The 22,168-nt window shown below is 38.1% G+C and overlaps 2 protein-coding genes and 1 long non-coding RNA gene across 3 annotated transcripts; 2 read left to right on the forward strand and 1 right to left on the reverse strand.

Annotated features, from left to right (window-relative positions):
* Positions 1-9,790: 9,790 nt before the first annotated feature.
* LOC111913531 (uncharacterized) lies at positions 9,791-13,855 on the reverse strand. Its single transcript, XR_002857545.3, has 3 exons — positions 13,716-13,855; positions 10,546-12,569; positions 9,791-10,129 (listed from the first exon to the last, which is right to left on the reverse strand). It is a non-coding gene; the product is annotated as an uncharacterized LOC111913531 (long non-coding RNA).
* On the forward strand, positions 11,786-14,556 carry LOC111913530 (probable cyclic nucleotide-gated ion channel 16). The gene is made up of 6 exons (XM_023909240.3): positions 11,786-12,244; positions 12,331-12,543; positions 12,684-12,991; positions 13,205-13,316; positions 13,394-13,630; positions 13,712-14,556. The coding sequence occupies exons 1-6, from the start codon at positions 11,786-11,788 to the stop codon at positions 14,405-14,407; spliced, it is 2,025 nt and encodes a 674-aa protein (XP_023765008.1). The 3' UTR covers positions 14,408-14,556.
* A 4,906-nt stretch (positions 14,557-19,462) lies between these two features.
* LOC111913601 (uncharacterized) lies at positions 19,463-20,596 on the forward strand. Its single transcript, XM_052765338.1, has 3 exons — positions 19,463-19,553; positions 19,791-20,338; positions 20,426-20,596. Exons 1-3 carry the CDS (start codon positions 19,463-19,465, stop codon positions 20,594-20,596), a joined length of 810 nt encoding a protein of 269 aa, XP_052621298.1.
* The last annotated feature ends 1,572 nt before the right edge of the window (positions 20,597-22,168 follow it).

Raw genomic sequence — 22,168 nt, forward strand, 5'->3', positions numbered from 1 at the left:
TAACGAGTCCGGATTGCCGTCTTCTGGACGTCCTCCTCCCGCACCCTCACCTGATGATACCCAGACCTCAAATCGATCTTGGAGAACCAAGATGCTCCATGCAACTGATCAAACAAATCATCGATCCTCGGCAATGGGTAACGGTTCTTGACCGTTAGCTTATTCAGCTCACTATAATCAATGCACATCCGGAGCGAGCCATCCTTCTTCTTGACAAAAAGGATCGGCGCCCCCCATGGCGAACTGCTCGGCCTGATAAACCCCTTCCCCAGCAGCTCCTGAAGCTGCGAGGATAACTCCTGCATCTCCGGAGGCGCAAGGCGATACGACGCCTTAGCGATAGGCGCAACTCCTCGAACCAACTCAATACCGAACTCTACTTGCCTCTCCGGAGGCACACCCGACAATTCCTCTGGAAACACATCCGGAAACTCACGCACTATCGGAACCTAATCCACCAACTTCGGCCTCTCTAAAACAACCCTCGCATCCATCACATATGCCACAAATCCTCTACAGCCATGCTGTAGACTCTGTCTCGCTCTGGTGGCCGAACAAAATGCTGACCCTGCACGTGTACCCTCGCCGTGCACTGTAAGAACTCCCCCACTAGGGTCTCGAATCGTCACTAACTGACGCTCGCAGTCTATCACAGCTCCATATCGGCTCAACCAATCCATACCCATTATAACACACACGTCCCCCATCGCGATCGAAACCAGATCTATCGGGAACTCCACACCGAAGATCTCAAGGACACGTCCTCGAATCACATCCGAAGCATACACTGCTCGCTCATCAGCTATGGAAATTCGCAGAGGTCGATCCAACACCTCTCGACGGACACTAATATGCTGACTAAATGCTATGGAAACAAATGACCGACTCGCACCCGAGTCAAATAATACCAATGCAGGCACAGAACTCATAAGAAAAATACCTACGCATATCATCATATAAGCATAAAAACTCAACTCAAATAAAAGATGAAAAAAGAATACATACCAGCCACAACATCAGGCGTCGCGCGGACCTCCTCTGCGGTCAACTGAAATGCCCTCCCACGAGCCTTCGGGGCCTCGACCTTCACCGGACGAACCTCGGTAACCCTAGCAGCAGGCGCAAATCCCTGCACCGATCCCTGGAGAAGCTGCAGGCACTCGGCCTTCCGATGGCCGGTCTGGTTGCAATGAAAGCACACCAAGAATTCCTTGGGGCAATCCCTCGCGATATGCCCCTCCTTCCCACACTTGTAGCACACCCCAGCCCTGTACGTCCCCTCGTGACTCTTACCGCACTTCTCGCAGGTGCGGCCCTTCGCGCCACCAGATCTCGAGTCAGTGGGTCTAGCCCGCTTGGCTGCCGGCTGAGACTGAGCCGGTCGCCGATCCATCCTCTGAGACTCGGCCTCCTCCCTGGCCTGAGTCTCCAATTCGATCTCCCTCTTCCGGGCATTTTCCTGGAGCTCAGCAAATGTCTGGTAAGTCGAGTTCGCCACGAACTCCCGAATATCTCTCCTCAGCACACTCAGATAACGACTCATATGAGTTTGCTCAGACGACACCTGCTCAGGGCAAAACATTGCCCTCTCATGAAACTTCCTGGTGATGACTGCCACAGAATCAATACCCTGCTTGAGGGTCAAGAACTCCTGAATAACCGTTCCCTCTCCACCGGGGGAACATACTCCTCTCTGTACATAGCGGTGAACCTCTCCCAGGTCACCTCAGAAATCTCAGCCAAAGTGAAGTTCGTCGTCACGAACTTCCACCAATCCTTCGCTCCCAGGCGGAGCTGGTTCAAGGCGAACCGAACCCTCAAGTGCTCTGGGCAAGAGCACGTATAGAAACATCCCTCAATGTCAGAGATCCATCTCATAACGGCAATCGGGTCCTGCGTCCCGTCGAACTCTGGTGGCTTCATGTTTTTGAACTCTCGGAACAACAACGAGTCACCTCCCTAAGGTCTGGCAGCAGCAACAGCAGTAGTAGCTGCAGCTGCAGCAGCCTCAGTCAATGTTGCGTACCACTCATAAAAAGTCTCAATCAACGTGGTCTTGATGTCCCCAAAATTTTCAAGAATCTCAGCCCGAATGGCGGCAACAACCTCCTCATGAATCAATCGACGGATCTCCTCGTCGCTGACACCACTGCTCTCAGGTGTGTGTCGAGTCCGAACCATGATGCTTCTGAAATACAACAAAAATTATCAGAGACTCAATCGAGCATACGCATACTCGATGACACAACCCTACTTGTCCTCCGTTGTCCAAAAGATTCTTACTTGGAATGCCCACTGATCCGATGTCTTCAGTAGTACGGGCCCAATACTACTGACCACACCGCATCAGTATTCACTCCAAGTCCTCCTCCTTAGATCTTGGATTACACGTACTCTACTCTCAGAGCATCTCAGCAACAGAAATCTCCTAGGCTAAGGCATCATAAATCAGGCCACTCTAGTCTTAATATGTATACCTAGCCCACTCTAGCATGCATAACATAACATATCTCATAACACATAATGTAAGGGTATTTTTGGGGATTCACCGTTCGGGCGCTGGCTGATCGTACACACGGCTTTTCTCTGTTTGTCTCAAAACTCTTTTTACTCTTTTTAAAATTTTTACTTCATTAATTTTTTTTTCTCAGTTCCTCAGTTTGAGTTCAGATACGCCCGAAGATGCATCCGAATCCCTCAAACCAAGGCTCTGATACCAACTTGTAACAACGTAAATTTTCAAAACAATTTTTCATTTTTAAAAACATTCACTCATTCATAAATAATGTCAAACACATTGTATCAAATGTTATTATCACAAAACATTTCCCCAGAATCTTTACTAAAACTCCAATGTGTGTGTGTGTGTGCGAATCATGTTGGCGCCTTCCCGCGCTCATCACTAGTACCTGAAACACATAACACAACAACTGTAAGCATAAATGCTTAGTGAGTTCCACAAAATATCACATACAGCACATACACCACTCAAGGCTATAATACGACCCTCCGGTCAATGTGTCTCAGCGGGACCCTCCAGTCCCGTAGCTCGTTGGACCCTTAGGTCCGGTCATAGCTCGTTGGACCCTCCGGTCCGGTCTATATCATCATACAACATACAAATATCACATAGCACATAATCTCATACATAACACATAAGATCCTCTGGTCATCACATAGTACCACTCTAGGTAATGTATAGTGAGAAGACTCACCTCGATGCCTCAAAAAATATCTGACTCGGAAGAAGTATGATCTAGCCTCCGCCTAATCACATAAAGTAATACTCTCATAAATACAACTGTACTCAACCCTAAAAGTCAACAAGGTCAACGGTCAAACTTGACCCAACTCGGCGAGTGCACAAGGACGATTCGGCGAGTCTACATGTGTCCACTGACTCTCTTAGATTCTCTCTTGGCACGTCGAGTATTTCCCTTGACTCGACGAGTTCCACCTGGCATGAATCGCGAGGCCACCCCGACTTAACTCGCTGAGTCTCCAGAACAACTCGCCGATTTCCAACTTGAACTCAGACCCCTGACTCTCCCTGACTCACCGAATCATTCCCCCAACTTGGCAAGTCCACTCTCTGAGTGATTAATGGGCAACCTTCATACTACTCGTCGCGTTTGTTTTTGGGACTCGACGAGTTCATGCCATGCACAAACTCAAAACGACTTCTGAGGTCAGATCTGTTCCATACAATCATAGATCTGGCCTTCCCAAGCATGATAATCACGTAAAGTTCGGACCTTGACACACATATAACATAGAAATGGTCCAAAATGGTGATTTAGCCCCAAACATGACATTGCAAGCTCATGACTTCCAAAATGACTCATAAAGCTATAAGGGTTAAGGTCTCTGGACCTCTTTGGGTCCAGATCCAGAACACAAACTCGAGGAGGGACCAAAATACCACTTAATCAATCTCTAAAAGGGTTAGGAAAACCCTAACACAAAGAATCAACACCAAAACTGAAGAAGGTCCGAGAATAATACCTCAATGCAATCTCTATGAGCTCAAAACCACCAGAAATCACACCTCCTTCAGCCTCCTCTTGCCTTAAACACTTCCTTCTTGCAAAAACACCCACCAAAGCTCAAGATTAGCCTCTCCTTCCTCACAAACGCTCTAGATCTCTCTAGGGTTTCTCTCTGGGGTTAGTGGCCGCTAATGATGACCATAAGGCCCTTTAAATAGGTCTCAAACCCTGGAAATTAGGGTTTCGTTAAACAGCGTGGACTCGCCGAGTCCACTCATGAACTCGCCAAGTCCAGCTGTAAACTCGCGTACAAATCCGCGACCATACTCGGCGAGTCTAGACGCCAACTCGCCGAGTTCCCCCACAAAACCCAAAAATAAAGGAACAAAATATCATACCTGGGAATCCGGGTGTTACACTCCGGATGCATAATTAAGCCTTCAATGCATCCTGCAATAGACAATTGCCAAAAGGTCATCTAAATTGTGGAGTTTAGTTGGTCAATGATTCGGACACAGAGAGACATCGAACGCAAGTAGATTAGCCAACAACAAACTCCTCTAGGCTAAATATAGGTGGCGTTAAGCGCGCATATGTGCGTTTGATCCGATTTAAAGCTTCCCGGGAGTAAAAAGAAGCATGGGTAGTATTTTCCATTTACATCTTTTTAATTATGATAATGATTTTAAGTTGGAAAAAAGATTATAAGATGTTTAAAAGTATTAAAAAAATAGGATTTTTGCTAAATATTTTGAAAGTTTATGCAAAATAAATATAATATTTATAGATTAAACCCAACAAATATAATATTTTGCAACAAATATAATATTTTGTGATTTAGCAAAGACAAATACAAAATTCTCCTATAAAAAGATGGGTTATCAATTATAACTTTACGAGGACTTTTTAGTATTTTGGTTGGAACCAAAATAAAAGAGAAAATCACTTTAAAACCCTATGTATTTTACTGAATGCCTAAATAAACCATTATATTTATTTTATGTCCATTTTAATCATTATTATTTCTCACCTTTATTGTTTTAATAAACCTACTCGGTCATCCTTACAGAACTGGTAGCAAAATTGTTTTGCATCATATTCTCCTCCTTCGTATATTACGATCTCCTTCCTCTTCTTCTTTTACGTTTGTTTTAAACCTTAAATAATTGAGCTCTCCCATTAGCACTGATAATATATGGTCCATTAGCATGGCCTGAACAGCTCTGGCGCGCGAGCCTCGCCTAGCGCTACCTTGCCAACCTTGCTAGGGACTCCCTTGCCAGCCTTGTTGGGGACTCTCTTGCTGGTCTGGCCGGATGCTCCCCCGCCAGCCCTGTTGGGGACTCTCCTATAGGCCCGACTCGACGCTCCCTTGCCAGCCTGATGACACATGGTTTATATGACCGAGTCCAGTCCAATGTCATTGGTCGCGTACCAATAACATCGGACTGGGGGGACTTGATGATATATGGTCCATAAGCATATCCTAGACAGCTCTGGCGTGCCAGCTTCACCTGGTGCTCCCCTGCCAGCCTTGCTAGGGACTCCCTTGCCAGCCTTGCTAGGGACTCTCCTCTTGGCCCGGCCTGGGGACTGGACTTTTGTTACAACTAGCAAAATTAGGTTAAGATGTGAATTCTCGTACAATGTAATCTCCTTGAGCAACCTTACAAAATCTCATCTAGCGAAATTCAAAACTTCAATGCCATTTAAGTTCATACTTGCATATATTGTGATTCAAACCCAAACCTCGATCCAATAAGCCAAACTCAATCATTTTGAGCCTTAGCCCAAGGACTTTCGACCCAAATCTCTTTTTGGGCCAAGTCTTTCTTATTGGGCCGAAAACCATTCCATTGTTTTTCATGGGCCGAAAACCTATTTCCTTTTCCATTTTGGGTCGTAAACTCTCATATGGGCCCAATGGGCCGAGAAATTTCCACATTTGGGCCTTGTAATTTTAAGAGTATTCAAACTAGCCCAACACACCTCTTATTACCTCTTCTTACCCTAATTCTCGGTTTTATAAAAAAAAAATATATGGGATAAGGTTATGGAGACACCTCGTGTTTATTTAGAGGATATCTAGGCTAATTATCCAAACTAAGCATTAATCCTCCATGTAATAACCCCATGTCTAATCACCCTCTTTCTTCTTCTTCCTCTCCTTATCTTGGACAAACACACACCACCATCATTCTCACTTCACTTTCATCACTATCGAACTTCATTCTATCATATTTCCCTCTCAAGAACTCAAGAAAATTCTCCCATCTTCTTTCTCTAAATTTGTGGGTGTGTGTGTGTGTGTGTTCTTCAAGAAGTCTTCTTCAAGATCCATAACTTGGTCGGTTCTTGTCTAACTCAAGAGTTTTACTTCATGTTTATGCTAAACCATTCTATTTACACACTTTGTTGTGTGTAAAACTCTTAGAAACACCACCATTTCGAAAACCTCACCAAGAACACAAGCTAGACTCGAAATCCCCCTCTTCAACTTCTTCTACATCTCGAAAACTCCAAGGTGACCTTCAAACCCCCATATCTTTCGTATTTTTCATGTTTTCTGGGGGAGGATACAAGTCAACTCTCGTTTAATTGTTGGATATTTTCATGTACCATTGTGTTATGTCTTTTACTTTTAGATCTTTACTTGAATATGAAGTTTATCACTTAGATCTTCATAAAAACCATGAGAAAAGTATGTGTTGTCATATATATTACATATAAACTTGTAGATATGGGATTATACACTCAAAATAGCAAAAATAAGTGTTGTGTTCAAACATGTATAACCTAAACTCAAAAATTAGCTTTTAACATAAACGTTTTGGTCTAATTATGGACTATTTTGACCACCTTAATTATAATATTTTTCAAAAATGTTTTATATGAAAAAAAAGTTCAGGTTTATACCTTCAAAATGACTACTAGCACGCATCCATACGATTTTTCTACAATTTTTGGCGATTTTTACAAAACTGTCTATCATTTCAGGAATGATTTCATACCAGTTTGTGAAGATGAACATTTTCACACTGGTTTGAGGCCATTAAAAATCTTAGTAAAAATTATGAATAAAGTAGACTCATTTTCAAAACTCCTAGAGTTTACGAATCCGAATTTCGACTTACGATGATTTTTCTATAATTTTTCTAAAAACAGGGACAAAAATGTCAAAAACAAGAAATTATTTTTATCATGCTAAAAGCTCTTATACCTGTGTTAGATGCAAGTTTGTATAATTTATATATACTTTTAAAACATCTTGACATGTTAACTTATTAGTATTTAATATATATATATATATATATATATATATATATATATATATATACACACACATATATATATATATATATATATATATATATATATATATATATATATACACACACACACACACACATTCTTTCCTTTATTGGGCTTGGAAATTAATTTACATGTTTAGTGAGTCTTAGTGTCCTTTTGCATGTTTAGTGGGCCTTAGTGTCCTTTTACATGTTTAGTGGGTCTTAGTGTCGTTTTACATGTATATTGGGCTCGGGATATACATTCATATTCCTTTTGAGCTTGGAAATATTATGCATGTTTAGTGGGCCTTAGTTGTCCACTTACATGTTTATTGGGCCTGGAATATACCATATATGTTTTTTTTATTTTCGTGTAAATTCGATTAAGGATCTAGTGAGATGTGTCAGTTGGCACCTATTGAGTGTACGATCGTAGCCTGTAGTTATAACCCGAGTCTCCTGGAGGGAGAGCGGGAGTTTGTGTATACATTTATACGGGGGTGACACCCTACACCTGAGCTGTTCGCTACAGTTAGAGTAGGTCAGTCTAGGGGTGACAAAACCTTATTCTATTCCGTCGGCGTCCAACAACTCTATGACAGGCGAAATTTTCATTATCTAGTATGGTTATAACGGCTCACTTGGAGGAATTAACGTTATAAAATTTATGAGAAACTTTCTTTTTGGATAAAACGGTAACCTATACGCGCTGGTACTCAACCTCGGGGGTTGAGATTCCAACATTCTCTTACGCATACAACATTGTGTTGTCTGGGATCATTCTCTTTCTATTCTCGCAAACATTAACACACATGCATTAATATGAGATTGGACACAAATATTTCAAACCATTTCTTTTTAGAATTTATCGGATTTTCTGGGAATATTCGCTTCACTTTTGCGAACAAAAGATAACCTAGGACAGACATGCATATATTCACAGTTTTAGAACGACACTTACAAATTATTTTATAGAAAATATCGGATTTTCTAAAAACACTATGAGAACTACTCTAAACTAGTACAAAACCGTTTTATACAAAAATGCTTATGAACTACTCTAAACTTCAACTTCTCGTTTAGTTGTCCCTGGGGCAGCTCTAACGACCTTGTTTGTTGTGACCTCACAGATTTGTCTCCGACGTAGAAGCACATCCTCAATGCAGGTGTTCGGAGCCGATGTCGCATCAAGCACATAAAGACAAGTGAGCCCAGGACAAAAAAGTAACTCGACACTATCTTTTCAACCTCGTTTAGGCTACCCGGAGTGGGCGTCTTTGAAGACGCGTGATGCTGAGGTGGCGCGACGGAAGATTCGTGAACACCGCCCCAAGGGCCGATGTTCTGGGTGTGATGTGACTCGGAAGACGGAAGGAGACGACGAATGGGAGACGAGTAAATTGCCAACGGTCATTTTAACCATTTTGTTGTCGTAGCCATTGCACTTTAAAAAAATTTTTAGTGTTACAGGTAATCAGGTATTTAAATGGAGGAAGACGATGGAGAGGTCATTTAATCAGGAAGAAGGAGACACATTTTCAACAATTGTCAATTATAGTCCCTTGAGTTTGGGTCAAAAGCAGAACGAACATCATTCTTTAATTTTCTTTCTCAAAACTGGTTTATAAAATGTACAAATTCCACCATAGAATTTTATATTATTATTATTATTATTATTATTATTATTATTATTATTATTATTTTCTATGATTTTATTAATTATGTTTTTTATTTTATTTAATGTTAAAAAAAAAGATAAATATTTTGGAGTGGTAACCATTTCCTATGTGTAGTGAGTTGGGTGTGAAGCTGACGTGGCGTAGATGTGGCACCACTTGGTGGATTGGTAGTGACCACTGCCCACAGCCTTATCTCTAGTTCCACTAGCTCGAAGACAGCACCAACTTCCATGGTTTTCATTATGTTTCTTCCCCAAGGGCACACGTCGATTAACATTCTTAAGACTGCTTCAGTTGCTTATGGTGAGGTTCTTTTCCTTATGATGTTTATTGTTTGTTTAGAGAAACTGAACCTTAATCTCTCTAAAACACTGTGAATGGAATGGAATGAAGATTAGAATGGAATCAAAAAATGAACAGTTACAACATCTGCACAGGGAGATTGATTATGTATAGGAACATGTTGATTCTGGAACAGGGACAAAAAAGAGAACATGACCAATCACCAATTTGTTAACTTCTAAGAACATGACTATAATTAAAACTTGCATTAGTAACAATGTGGACAAGAACTGCTCCCCTGAAAAATAACTTCAAATTTTCGAGTCAAACAAAAGAGAAACCATAACATTTTTATGTTGCAATTTTTTTTCGATGTTGACGATTTTGCCCTTGATGATCATTTGGGTTTTTAGCACACCAAACAACCATCATTAACAGAAAAATGATTATTTACATGTTTTCATAAGTACATTTTTCTGTTTTTTATGATGTAGACGATTTTGCCCTTGGTGAGGAATTAGGTTTTTAATACACCAAACGACCACCATGAACCGAAAATTAAGTATATTTACATGTTTTTGTCCAAACCAAACAAAACTAAATAGAAAGAAACTTAAATTGACCAAATAAAAGAAACAGTTGCGAATGAATCAAACACATTACAGGTTGCATTTTTGTTAACGACTACTATCGTGTGTGCACTGCAATCACCCCAATACATAACAGTTAAGCTTTTTGAACTGATGTCTTCATGTTGAGCAAATACACCAATTTCACGACATATTGCTTCAGTTGTGTTCTTGTTATCTCATGTTATCACAATCACTTGAATCCCAACTGCTCTGCAGTCTTCAATGGCTTGTCTAACTTCCTTACATGGAGGATCCTTCACAGATAAATCAATACAGCAATTTACTTTAAGACATTGTACTTTGTAAATCTAAGTATAGAAATGAAGACTAAGCATATAGCTGAGTCCAACTAAGCCAACAAAGATCAAGTTACTTTCGGTTGAAGAGTAATTTGTTGGATCAAGTAAAAGGTTATGAGCAGGATGATCTTCATCACCATTATATATAGTGAATTGTGGAGGATCTTCTTTGTATGCAAAACCAAAACATGTAATGCAGAAGAGGAAGACTCGTTAAGGCTATCTAAGATAGCTTTTTTTGACTTGTTCTTTCTTTGACTTGTTGTCAAGTTCCACAACAGAACCATCAAGTAATTGGATGTAGGAACTCATTTCCAACGAGAACTCATGCCTTCGACAAACACATTAAACAACAAAGCTTGATCGATTACCTTGTTTTCGTGAAGCTTCCCCTGATCGACAAAGATTTATTCTCGAGCATGCTTCCTTTCTTTTTTTCAGTATGTTCGATGGCAGCCTATAAATGACGAAGGGTTTTCCCTTACAGTGATAAAAAACGTATATAGGGTTTACCAGATAAATTAGAGAGGTTAGACGGTTTTGATATTAATAAGGGTTAAAATGGACATAAAATAAATATAATGACTTATTTAGGCATTGAGGTAAAATACATAGGGTTTTAGAGTGGTTTTCCCAAAATAAAAGAAGCCCACTTTGCAAAATTTGAATCTAATTTTGGTTTTCATGATTTGTAAAATTTGAATTTAATTTTAAGTGTTTTTGTTTAATTCAGTTTGATCCAAACAATTTTTTTTAGTGATCCAAAGGAAAAAAAACTAGACCGTTTGATATAGATATCCCTTAATTAATTATAAACTTTTTTATAATTATTATATTTTTCAAGTAAAAAAAGACAAGCAATATATTTTGGTGTAAATTACACGAACGGTCCCTATGGTTTGGGGTAGTTTGCATGTTTGACCCTAATTTATTTTTTTAACTCGGAAGGTCTCTACCGGTTGTTTTTGTTACCCGCTTGGTCTCTGTCTTATCTATAAAAAACATTTTGGCATTGATTTTTTAATTTACTTAAATAAATACACCCTAATCTTAATTCCACTTCCACCTCACCTTATTTTATCTTATCTTACTTACCTCACCTTCTTTAAATAAATTAAAAAATAAAGGGAAAAATATTCTTTTTAGATAGCAGAGACCAAGCGTGCAACAAAAACAAACTGTAGGGACCTTTCCAGTTCAAAAGATAAGTTAGAGAGCAAACATGCAAATTACCCTAAACCATAGGGACCATTCGTGTAATTTACTCTCTACTTTGAAAATACATAAATTTTTTTCAATTGAAACCGAGTCGATACAGTTAGAATTCAACTGTGATTTAAGTTTCATGAATAACGAATTCAAACTGGTTTGATGGCATGGATTAAAACTTAAAAAGAAAATCAAACCAAGAAAATCGAAAACTCATCCAATGAACACCATCCTTGTGGCTAATTACCTAATTCGTCTTTTTTCATCCACTGGTTTCAAACTTGTCTTATTAATTCGCGCTTTGCAATGTGTTGCCGTTAATTTCTCCCCCTTCTTCTCCAATCAAAGTTTCTTATTTCTCCATCGAATTGAACACAGATTTTGAAATATTCTGAAGGAATCATGAACAAAATGAAATACATTCGTCTTTCATCCACCAGTAGCATCCCGAAAACCACAACAAGCAATTTAATCACAGCCAATAACCAAAAAGCGTCATGGTGGACCCAGATCTTCGATCCAGGTGGCCAGTTCATTTCCAGATGGAACCACATGTTTCTAATCACCTGCCTCATGGCCCTTTTCGTTGATCCACTTTACTTTCTTGTACCAGAGATCTCAAAGGAGAAATACTGTATGCGATCTGATTATGGTTTTGCAGCAATCATCACTGTTTGGCGTTCTCTCATTGACGTAATCTCCTTTATCCATATTTTTATCAAGTTCCGAACAGCTTATATTGCCCCAAATTCAAGGGTTTTTGGGAGAGGTGATCTTGTTATGGATCCACGCAAAATTGCTTTACGCTACTTAAGAACTGGTTTTTCTGTTGATTTTGCTGCTGCTCTCCCATTGCCTCAGGTTCATTCATAATTTCATATTCTCCATTTTCTTTAATTTTTATATTGTAACAATTGGTTAATCACCATGATTTTTGATTTTTGCAGCTTTTCATTTGGTTTGTGATTCCAGCTGTGAGAAGTCCTACAGCAGCTCACGCCAACCATTCGATTTCTCTGGTTATCATCCTTCAATATATCCCACGATTATTTGTCATATTTCCTTTAAATCAACGCATTACAAAAACTACGGGTGTAATTGCCAAAACCGCATGGGCGGGGGCCGCTTACTACATCATGCTGTATATGCTCGCTAGCCACGTAAGCAACCAAACTCCAATCTATGGCTGTAATAAAAAAAAAAAAAAAAAGATGAGAATCCATATGTTGTGTTGGTATACATATATAAATATATCATGTACTATTATTTAATTTGATTTTTATGATATCTATCAGTGCAGGTTATTGGAGCTACATGGTATTTATTGGCTATTGAGAGGCAATATTCATGTTGGAAAGAAGAATGTGCGAAAGAGAAGAACTTGAGTAATCCCTGTAACCGTGTTTATTTTGATTGTGACCATGTGGACGAGCCTGGACGTGATGCTTGGTTAAAACAAACTCAGGTTTTGGCTAATTGTGTTTCCGAAAATAGCCCTATTAATTTTACATTTGGGATGTATGGCCCTGCTTTCGCTGAAGGAGTCACATCCGCTCCATTCTTCGAAAAATACTTCTTCTGCTTTTGGTTCGGCTTAAAAAGTCTAAGGTATACCTCATCTCATCTCATCTCATCTCATATATCTAATTATGTTAACCAATGTCTATTCCCATGTACATTTTGCTATTTGCAATCTCAGCCACCTAATATGGATTTTGCTCATTTTGGGTCCACCTATCTGTTGTGTATGTGGGCCAATAATAATAATAATTATTATTATTTTGCATCGGCTCTAATTTGTTTAAAGTTTATGGTGTGCAGTTCATATGGGCAAAATTTGGAGACGAGTACAAGCACGGGGGAAACGCTTTATGGTTGTGGTGTATGTCTTGGAGGCTTAGTTATATTCTGTTTGCTTATTGGCAATATGCAGGTATAAAATTTTGCTTCTCTTTATACTTTCAGCTGATTTTAGGGTTTCATATGATTTTGAATATTTGTGTCGTGAAGACGTACCTACAATCGACAACTGCAAGACTAGAAGAATGGAGGGTCAAAAGAAGGGACACTGAAGAATGGATGAGACACAGACAGTTGCCACCAGATTTACAGGATAAAATCCGTAGATTCGTTCAATATAAATGGCTTGCAACCAGAGGAGTAGATGAAGAAGACATCCTACGTGCTTTACCCTTGGATTTACGACGTCAAATTCAGAGGCATCTTTGTTTGGCTCTTGTTCGTCGTGTAAGTTTTTGTTCAGTTAAACAAAAGCAGAAAACAGAAGGGAAGAGATTGTAATGAATGAAAATGGAACAAAAACTGCAGGTACCTTTCTTCTCGCAGATGGATGATGATCAGCTTCTACACGTGATATGTGAACACCTAGTTCAATCGTTAAGCACGAAAGGCCAATATTTGGTTCGAGAAGGGGATCCGGTGAACGAGATGACATTCGTGATAAGAGGTCAGCTCGAGAGCTCGACGACCAATGGAGGGCGATCGGGATTCTACAACTCCATCACTCTGAAAGCGGGTGACTTCTGTGGCGAAGAATTACTGACCTGGGTTTTAACCCCCGATTCAAACGTTAACCTCCCGTCGTCGACTCGAACAGTAAAAGCCCTAAATGAAGTGGAAGCGTTTGCACTTCGAGCAGAAGATTTGAGATTTGTAGCGAAACAGTTTAAACGACTTCATAGCAAGAAGCTGCAACACGCTTTTAGGTATTACTCGCATCAATGGCGGACATGGGGAGCGTGTTATATACAGGCGGCGTGGAGACGGCATAAGAGGAAGAAACTAGCGGATGAATTGGCGAGGCAAGAAGGGTTGTTTCAGTACTATTATGGTGATGATAGTAATGATCAGAATGTGCAGCATTTGGGAGCGACGATATTGGCGTCGAGATTTGCAGCGAATACGAAAAGAGGGATTAGTCACACAGAAACGGTTGTGGGTTCTGGTTCCTCGAGCTTAGAGATGCCCAAATTGTTCAAGCCGGATGAGCCTGATTTCTCTTGAGTTGATGAAGTCAGGATTTGCAGTTTGTCACTTTGTTTTTTTGGGGGATCCGATCACCCATTATTTGACGAGTAACTTTTGCTACGAGAGTCAAAATTTGGACATTTGCCGATGCCATTCAAGCCAATGCCACTTGCTTTTACTGATTCTATTGTGTATTAGAGCATCGGCTTTTACAATGAGTTTTTTGTTAAACAAAAAATCATTTTTTTCATAAAGTTTATTTATGAATTCTACCAATAATAATTTATGAAATAAATGATTAGAATAGTATTAAAAATACTAACAAACTCTATTCATTGAACTTACACCCTTTGCACTTGATATTCTCGATTTTCTTGCGCCACAAGCTGTGAAACTACTCAATAGAGTCCAACAGGTCATACATAATAATGTTATGACTTCAAGATCTATAAATATTGTTTTTAAAAGAATTAATTTTATCATCCATAAAGAGATTGCGATACAGCTTGTTGTTCGTTTCCCCGCTACGTCTATTTAAAAATTTCAAGTTATTTTTATAATTACAATACACATACTTATAAATCTACAAAGTTATGTTAAAAAACCTCAAATAAAATAACCTACCACAACCTTTTTTAGATGCTCTTATTTTGTGTGGAGTCGATTTGATTTGTAGCAAAGTATAAAAACTACATTTATCAAGGGCGGACCTAAGTTGTTTCCGGAGGGGTTTGGGCCATCACTCCGTTTCAGCCCGTTAGTGTAATTTTATTTTATTTTATTTATTTATTATTATTATTATTATTATTATGGTGCAATGTCTTCAAAAATTAGTGTCCCTACTATTATATAGGTCCAAAATATATAACATAGTGCTACTATTATTCAAATTTCTGTGTCCACCACTATTCTAGATGCAAGAAGAGACAAATGGGACAATAAAAAGGTTGTCTCCAAAAAAAAAATATAACATGATGCCACAACTATTGAAATTTCGGTGTCCACCACTAATGTAAGGAAAGGCAAATGGAACCATAAAAAGCTCGTCCTCATATAAACCGAATAAATTCTCAATGTCATGAACAAAGATTGAATGATGAGCTCTCATGCAAGAATGCGCTAGAATCAACATGAAATCTAGTGTAACTAATTTATTTAGGGCGAAATGTTAAAAAAAAAAAAAAAAAAAAAAAAAAAAAAAAAAAAAAAACATTCATTTACTAACATTCAGCAAAACTTTTACATTTTTAGTTACCTCTCACATCAACCCAAATATCCGAGGTTTTTTTTTTCTTCTAAGAAATTACTGGTTGGTTTGTGACATGATATTTTTCTTTTTCGTTTCTAAGTTAACATGAAGAAAAAAAATATCGTTGCCTTTTATCTAAGGTAAAATGTAAGAAATAGATCATTTACTCAATGACTATTAACTTAAAAATAAATGACATTGTTTATTTTTTTTCATGTCGCCTCAAAACGAACAAGGTAAATGTCACGTCACAAAACAAGCGATAACTTGTTTAAAAAAGAATGGATATTTTTGTGAATTTGAAAGATAATTGAAAATGTAAGAGTTTTCTCTACATATAAACAAAATATAAGGGGTTATCCGAATGTTGGTAAATAAATGGTTGTCTTTTTCTGTAATTTGTCCATTTAATTATGCAACAAGATTATGAGTGTTTTTTTTTTTTTACATATTTTCCAATGACAGTAAATTTTTTTATAGAATCATTCTCTTATTTGTTAAAGTTTTATCCATTCAAACATGAAGCTAATCCATAAAAATCTTCGGGTTTTCAAGAAATGTTTCGTTTACCTTTTGGCTACTTTTAGGTTCATTAAGGCTGAATGTTTTACTTAATTTATGCAATTATGTCGTTTCACCCTTTTTAGGGTGATCATTCGGTTGGTTACTACACAGGTATCATGGCATGTCGGCGTTGATTATGTATTTATGGCTGACGTGGCAGACCACATGTGTTGCAAGTGGTTACCTAATAGGTAACCTGCCAAAAGGGGAAAATCAAAAAAATTTATGTAACTTTTCGGCTTTAGTGAACCTAAAAGACATCAAAGGGTAAAATCAAACACTACTTGAAAACTTAAGGACTTTTATACCGTTAGCCCTTTGAACATGTATAAGATGTAAAATATATGGGTGTGTTCCACATACAATTTTTGTGAGTGTCTGATTTTAGCTTATAAGAAAAAAGTTGAGATTTTTTTTTTCGTTCGACAATATGAACTTTTAACTTTCGGGTTAAACAAAAAGCTCCATATTCAAAAGTTAATTTAACTATCGTTTAACAAAAAAACTATTTTAGATTATAACAAAAATGATTTAAATATCTTTTAAAATAAATAAATCATATTCATATTTTTTATAATTATTTTATAAGATTATATATAAATATATTTAAATAATTATGATATTTTATTTGAAATACACATATCAACAAATTTTATAATATATTAATCTTCATCTAGCAAAATAATAAATATTTATTATACGGTTTTATGAAGCAAATTTAATATCACACAATAATATTGTTTCTTTTAGAACGCCAAAATATTTGTAATATATAAGAATTTTGGCCTGAGTTCTTACAAAATTAAAATGTCTTATTTAACTAATTTGTAAAAAAGATCATTTGCTAATATGCATACTTTCACTTTTACCAATTGATGATCTTAATTGATGCACTTGGTATTGAAATTTAGATGATTTTTAATTTTTAATAATTATAGTTTACAAAATTATTTTATATCATTATATTTCAGTTTTAGTTAACATCCATATGTCATTTTGAGTAAATTTTAAATATTTCAAAAGCTTCGAACTATTTATGCTTAACACTCTTATACAAATAAAACTAACAACTTCTAGCTTCAAACTACCAACTCTAATTTTTCAACTTCCGACTACTTTTGTTGAACACAACCCGGATGTTTTATATAAACAACTAGAAATGATGACAAACTATGACACAATATATATATATATATATATATATATATATATATATATATATATATATATATATATATATCAATAAAAAAATCCATATTGTAACTTCTGTGCAATTTGAATAAATAATCACTAACCTTTGAATTATACCAAATACATTATTTGTATAATTAATTTTGAATTAGTTTTCATACTATTAAAACAATCATTTTATTAAATTATAAAAACAAGTACATGCTCACATGGAGAGGTTCATGTTAAAACATTTCAGATTGGTCAGGTCTTCAAAACCAAGGTTGATGTTAAAAACTACATGAACTCACATGCTATAGCAACAAGGAGGTCTTTATACCTAGCAAAAAATGACAAAATCTGGATTAGGGTGAAATGTAAAGGTGTTGTAAGTAAGCCTTCTACAGGAGTTGATGGTGGTGGGCCCTCAACCAGAAGTAGGGCAAAGTGCAAGGGTAAAGATGTAATTGCCAATAAAGGTACATGTCCATGGGCAGTCCAAATATCAAGGGCTAATGAAAATCAGGATTGGTTGGTGAAAATAGTACAGGATGAGCATAAATGTTTGCAAACAAGGGCGGTTAAAGCTTGCACTTCCAGATACGTAGCAAACTTAATTGTTCAACAAATACATACTAACCCTAAAATTCCAGTGAAAGCTTTACACGAAGAGTTGTGCAAGAATCCATAAACACACTCAATCAGATGCTAATCACTGCATTGGGTAAAATGACTCTTTTACCCCTGGTCAAAGTCAACCCTCCCGGTCAAAGTCATCCTACAGTTGACCTGACTCGCCGAGTTGGGCCGCCAACTCGCCGAGTCTCTAGTCTCACTTCTCAACCCTACTCGTGGCTACTCGTCGAGTATGGCATCGACCCGACGACTACCTTCTCGATCCAAGAACTTAGACAATCTGCATCCTACTCGCCGAGTCATATGAACAACTCAACGAGTTGTTCTTGAGCTAAGAAGATTGCCTTGGACTCGCCGAGTTGTATGAACAACTCGTCGAGACCCTCCATTATTGAGTCTGCCCTCCAACTCACTGAGTCCACTCTACTACTCACAGGCTCCCACTCGACATCACTCAAAAAGGGGAAAAACGGGACTCGCGACTTGACTCGCCGAGTCGTTCTTCCGACTCGCCGAGTCACATCCATGCAGCTACTCTAAACTCGATTTTGCTTGAATCCAGCGTCTAAAACTTATATATCTGGGCTCCCTTAGTTCGATTAGCACGTAAAGATTCTATCTTTACGTGCCCATAAGCGACCAAGAAGATAATAAGGCTTAAAAAGCATAATAAAGGCTAGATCTAGAGTTCTTATGCAAAACATCTTCAAAAAGGCAATAGATCCGGGCTCTACAACTCCTAAATGAACAGATCTAGGGATCTCTCGGCCTATTAAGGCATCCATACAACTATAGGGTTTGGAAAATACATCAAACTAGCCCTAGAAGTGTTCTAATGGAGTTCTAAAGCATAAAACAGAAGGAATCCGAGAAATACCTCAATGAACTCTGATTTTGCCCTTGGATCTTTGCTCTACACCTCTTCTCTTTGCTCCTTTCTTCTTCTTCTTCTTCAAGCCTTCAAAATCCACACAAAAACACTTAAAACAATCAAGGGATGGATTAGGCTTTCTCACAGCTCTCTGAGGGTGAAGGAGGCGAGTTTGGGGCACATAAAATTGCTTAAATAGTGAGCAACCCGGGGATTTAGGGTTTCTTCCTGGCAGGCAGACTCGCCGAGTCCCGAATATGGACTCGCCGAGTCGCCGACTACACATGCTCGAAAACTCGACCCTACTCGATGAGTCGGGCCATAGACTCGCCGAGTCCCTCAATAAAACTTCTAAATAAATGCCACAAGAACAACATACCAGAGATGGGACGTTACAGGTAGAGACAGAATCAACAAGTAGTTGGACCTGGTTCTTGGAACTGTTAGGAGAAGATCTGGATCTGGGACCAAATTCAAACTCTACCTTCATTTCAGATAAACAAAAGGTGTGTACCACCTAACTTTTTTATTACCTTTTCTAAATACATTTGGTTAACTAATGTTGCATACATTAACTTTTGTTTATGGAATAATACCAGCAATGGAGAAGGTATTCCCTAGTGCAGAACACAGGTTCTGGTTGAGGCATATCCAGGAAAACATGAAGAAACAATGGAAAGGAAAATACTTAAGTAACCAGCTTTGGGAGTGTGGTAGAGCAACAACAGTCAATCATTTTAACGGAGCAATGGATGAGTTGAAGAAGATCAATGCAGAGGCTCATGCTTAGGTGTCTAAGATCCCAGCAAACACTTGGGCTAAATCTCACTTTAGTGGTAAGTTTCTAGAAATTTATTGAGAAATGTTAATCTTCCCTGTTGTGTGTTTACTATATGTGTAATTGTTTTCTGTTAATATCTATTATTCAGGAAGGGCACATACTGATTGTTTGTTGAATAACCTTTGTGAGGTATTCAATTCTAAGCTAGATGAAGGTAGGGATAAACCTATTATCACTTGCTTAGAGTATATTAGAGAGTATCTCATGAAGAGGTTATGTGTGGTGCAAAAGGAAATAGATAAGTGTGAAGGACTTCTAACCCCTACTGCAACTACACTGTTTGAAAAGATTAAGGTTGATGCATCAAAGTATGTGGCTAAATACAATGGGGCAGGGAAGTACCAAGTGGCAAGCACATGGCAAGACCAATATGTGGTAAACTTGAATGATCAAAGTTGCAGTTGTAGGTTTTGGGAGATTACAGGTTTCCCATGTAGACATGCTGTTTGTGCTATATGGGACAAAATTGAAAATGGTGAAAATGCCCCACATGTTGATGAATGGGTCCATCCTTGCTATAGGTTATCAACATGGAAAGCCATGTATTTCAACAAAATTGATCCATTGAATGGACGTACAATGTGGCCTAAAAGTGACTGCCCATTCACTTTACTTCCACCAAAACATAAGACACAGGTTTGTATTTAAAGTACACCAAAAATATAGTATACATGTGAACATGGAATGAATTCAATTTTAACTATAGTATATCAGCATGTGTAGGTTGGGAGGCCTAAGAAAAAGAGAAGGAGGGGTGTTGATGAGCCAAACAGCCAAGCTGGTAGATTGAGCAGGAAATATTTGGCAGTCACTTGTTCAAAGTATCATAACAAAGGGCATAATTCCAGAACATGTAAAGGGCAGGGAGGCAGTGGTGAAGTTGGAGGGGGCTGAAACTTTGTGGTTATTAGGATGCTGGTGTTGTAGGTATTTAGAAACTTATGTCATGTGTACTTGTTTGAAGATGTGTTAAGAACTTGAAAACTTTGCATGTAATGCTTGTGTTGTAGGTCTTTTGAAAACTTTGCATCATGGTTGTGTTAAGAACTTTATAACTTTGAATGTAATGGTGTGTATGCACTTTTTGGTAATGAATTAATATGTTTTGTGTACTACCCTTCACAGATCAGTTAATATAATTGTACATTTCAATTGCAAATGAAAACCATCTTCAAGATGCATTTACAATACACTTAAGAATTGCATTTCAAAAACATTCAAGAAATTGAACAGTGAACTATAACAAACTACATTCCATTACCATTACTGTGACATCCCCTAATTTCTCGGCCAGAAAAGACCAATTTAATTTATGCTTTTTAAAATAAAATCAGAGAAATCTTTTTAAAAGATGTTGCGGAATTGGTCCCCAAACAACATATGATAAAAGTTTATCAAAATCCTTCATTAAGAAGGTATATATATTTTCCATATATATCAAAACCTCGGGATGTCATGTTCCGATACAGATCAAAAGCATAAACAAGACATTATAAGCCTTTCAACAGTTATTTACAACTACTGGCCTATAATCCAAAAATCTCTCGTCGTCCTCCGACTATGCTCGGGGTCCACTACCTGTAATCATAAAACTGAGTGGGTCAGGCTTGGGAGCCTGGTGAGCATATAGGGTTTTCAACCCACAATAATAATATACTTATTAAGTTCACCAATCAACAATAACCCTGATTACCCATTCCCGTTGTCCTCACTTTACGTCCCTAAACACCTATCACAAGGGACCTAGCCTAAGGATTATCATCGGGATGGACACTACTGCTAAGGGGTTTCCTCAGCCATACATGTCTTTAAGGCAACCATGAGGGGGATGGAGTACACCAATGAACATTTAATTCAACACCTATAAGTTGCGAACCTGCTAGTGTTCCACTGGACTATCTAGAAAGTCCGTGGTCGTCATCTATACTCCGCTAGATGACTACAACAACAACATCAACAACAACAACAACATCGAGGCCTCTCACCATTTTAACACACATCAACTATTTCATCTACCCATGTTCTACCCAACATATTTTGTAGATAAAAAGCATATACAGTTTAAAACTTGTATAAAACATCAATTCAACAGTCACCTCGAATAAACAATTAGCATATTTACACATAACACGTATTTCAAGGTAAATACTTCATATATATGTGTAAATTGAAAGTAACTACACACTCACTTATTTTGGTGAAAATCGGGCAGCAATTCGTTTCCTAAAACGATCGTTTCTAATAAAACCGGGAGTTTTATTGAGAAACCGGGCTCTGCAAAAGTCGGGCTTCGAAACCGAAAAGATAAATTTTTCGGGCTTCTCGGGCACTTCGTGGGGTATTCCGGGCTCTACAATCGATACCGGGGCTTTGCGGGATTTTAAGATGAAGAAAATATGGGTTTAGGGGTTAAAAGTGGCAATTTCTTAAAAATATCCAAGAAGGCTCGCAGCCTTCTATTTTTTA

Source organism: Lactuca sativa, chromosome 1 (assembly GCF_002870075.4).
Source record: "Lactuca sativa cultivar Salinas chromosome 1, Lsat_Salinas_v11, whole genome shotgun sequence".
NCBI classification, from domain to species: Eukaryota; Viridiplantae; Streptophyta; class Magnoliopsida; order Asterales; family Asteraceae; genus Lactuca; species Lactuca sativa.

Excerpts from the sequence above, each read along its gene's own strand:
- LOC111913530 (XM_023909240.3), top strand. The coding sequence starts at position 11,786 with ATGAACAAAATGAAATACATTCGTCTTTCATCCACCAGTAGCATCCCG. Across the intron at positions 12,245-12,330 it reads CTGCTCTCCCATTGCCTCAG|CTTTTCATTTGGTTTGTGAT; the intron begins GTTCATTCATAA and ends TGATTTTTGCAG. Across the intron at positions 13,317-13,393 it reads TGCTTATTGGCAATATGCAG|ACGTACCTACAATCGACAAC; the intron begins GTATAAAATTTT and ends TGTGTCGTGAAG.
- LOC111913601 (XM_052765338.1), top strand. The coding sequence starts at position 19,463 with ATGGAGAAGGTATTCCCTAGTGCAGAACACAGGTTCTGGTTGAGGCAT. Across the intron at positions 19,554-19,790 it reads ATGGAAAGGAAAATACTTAA|GAAGGGCACATACTGATTGT; the intron begins GTAACCAGCTTT and ends TCTATTATTCAG. Across the intron at positions 20,339-20,425 it reads CACCAAAACATAAGACACAG|GTTGGGAGGCCTAAGAAAAA; the intron begins GTTTGTATTTAA and ends CAGCATGTGTAG.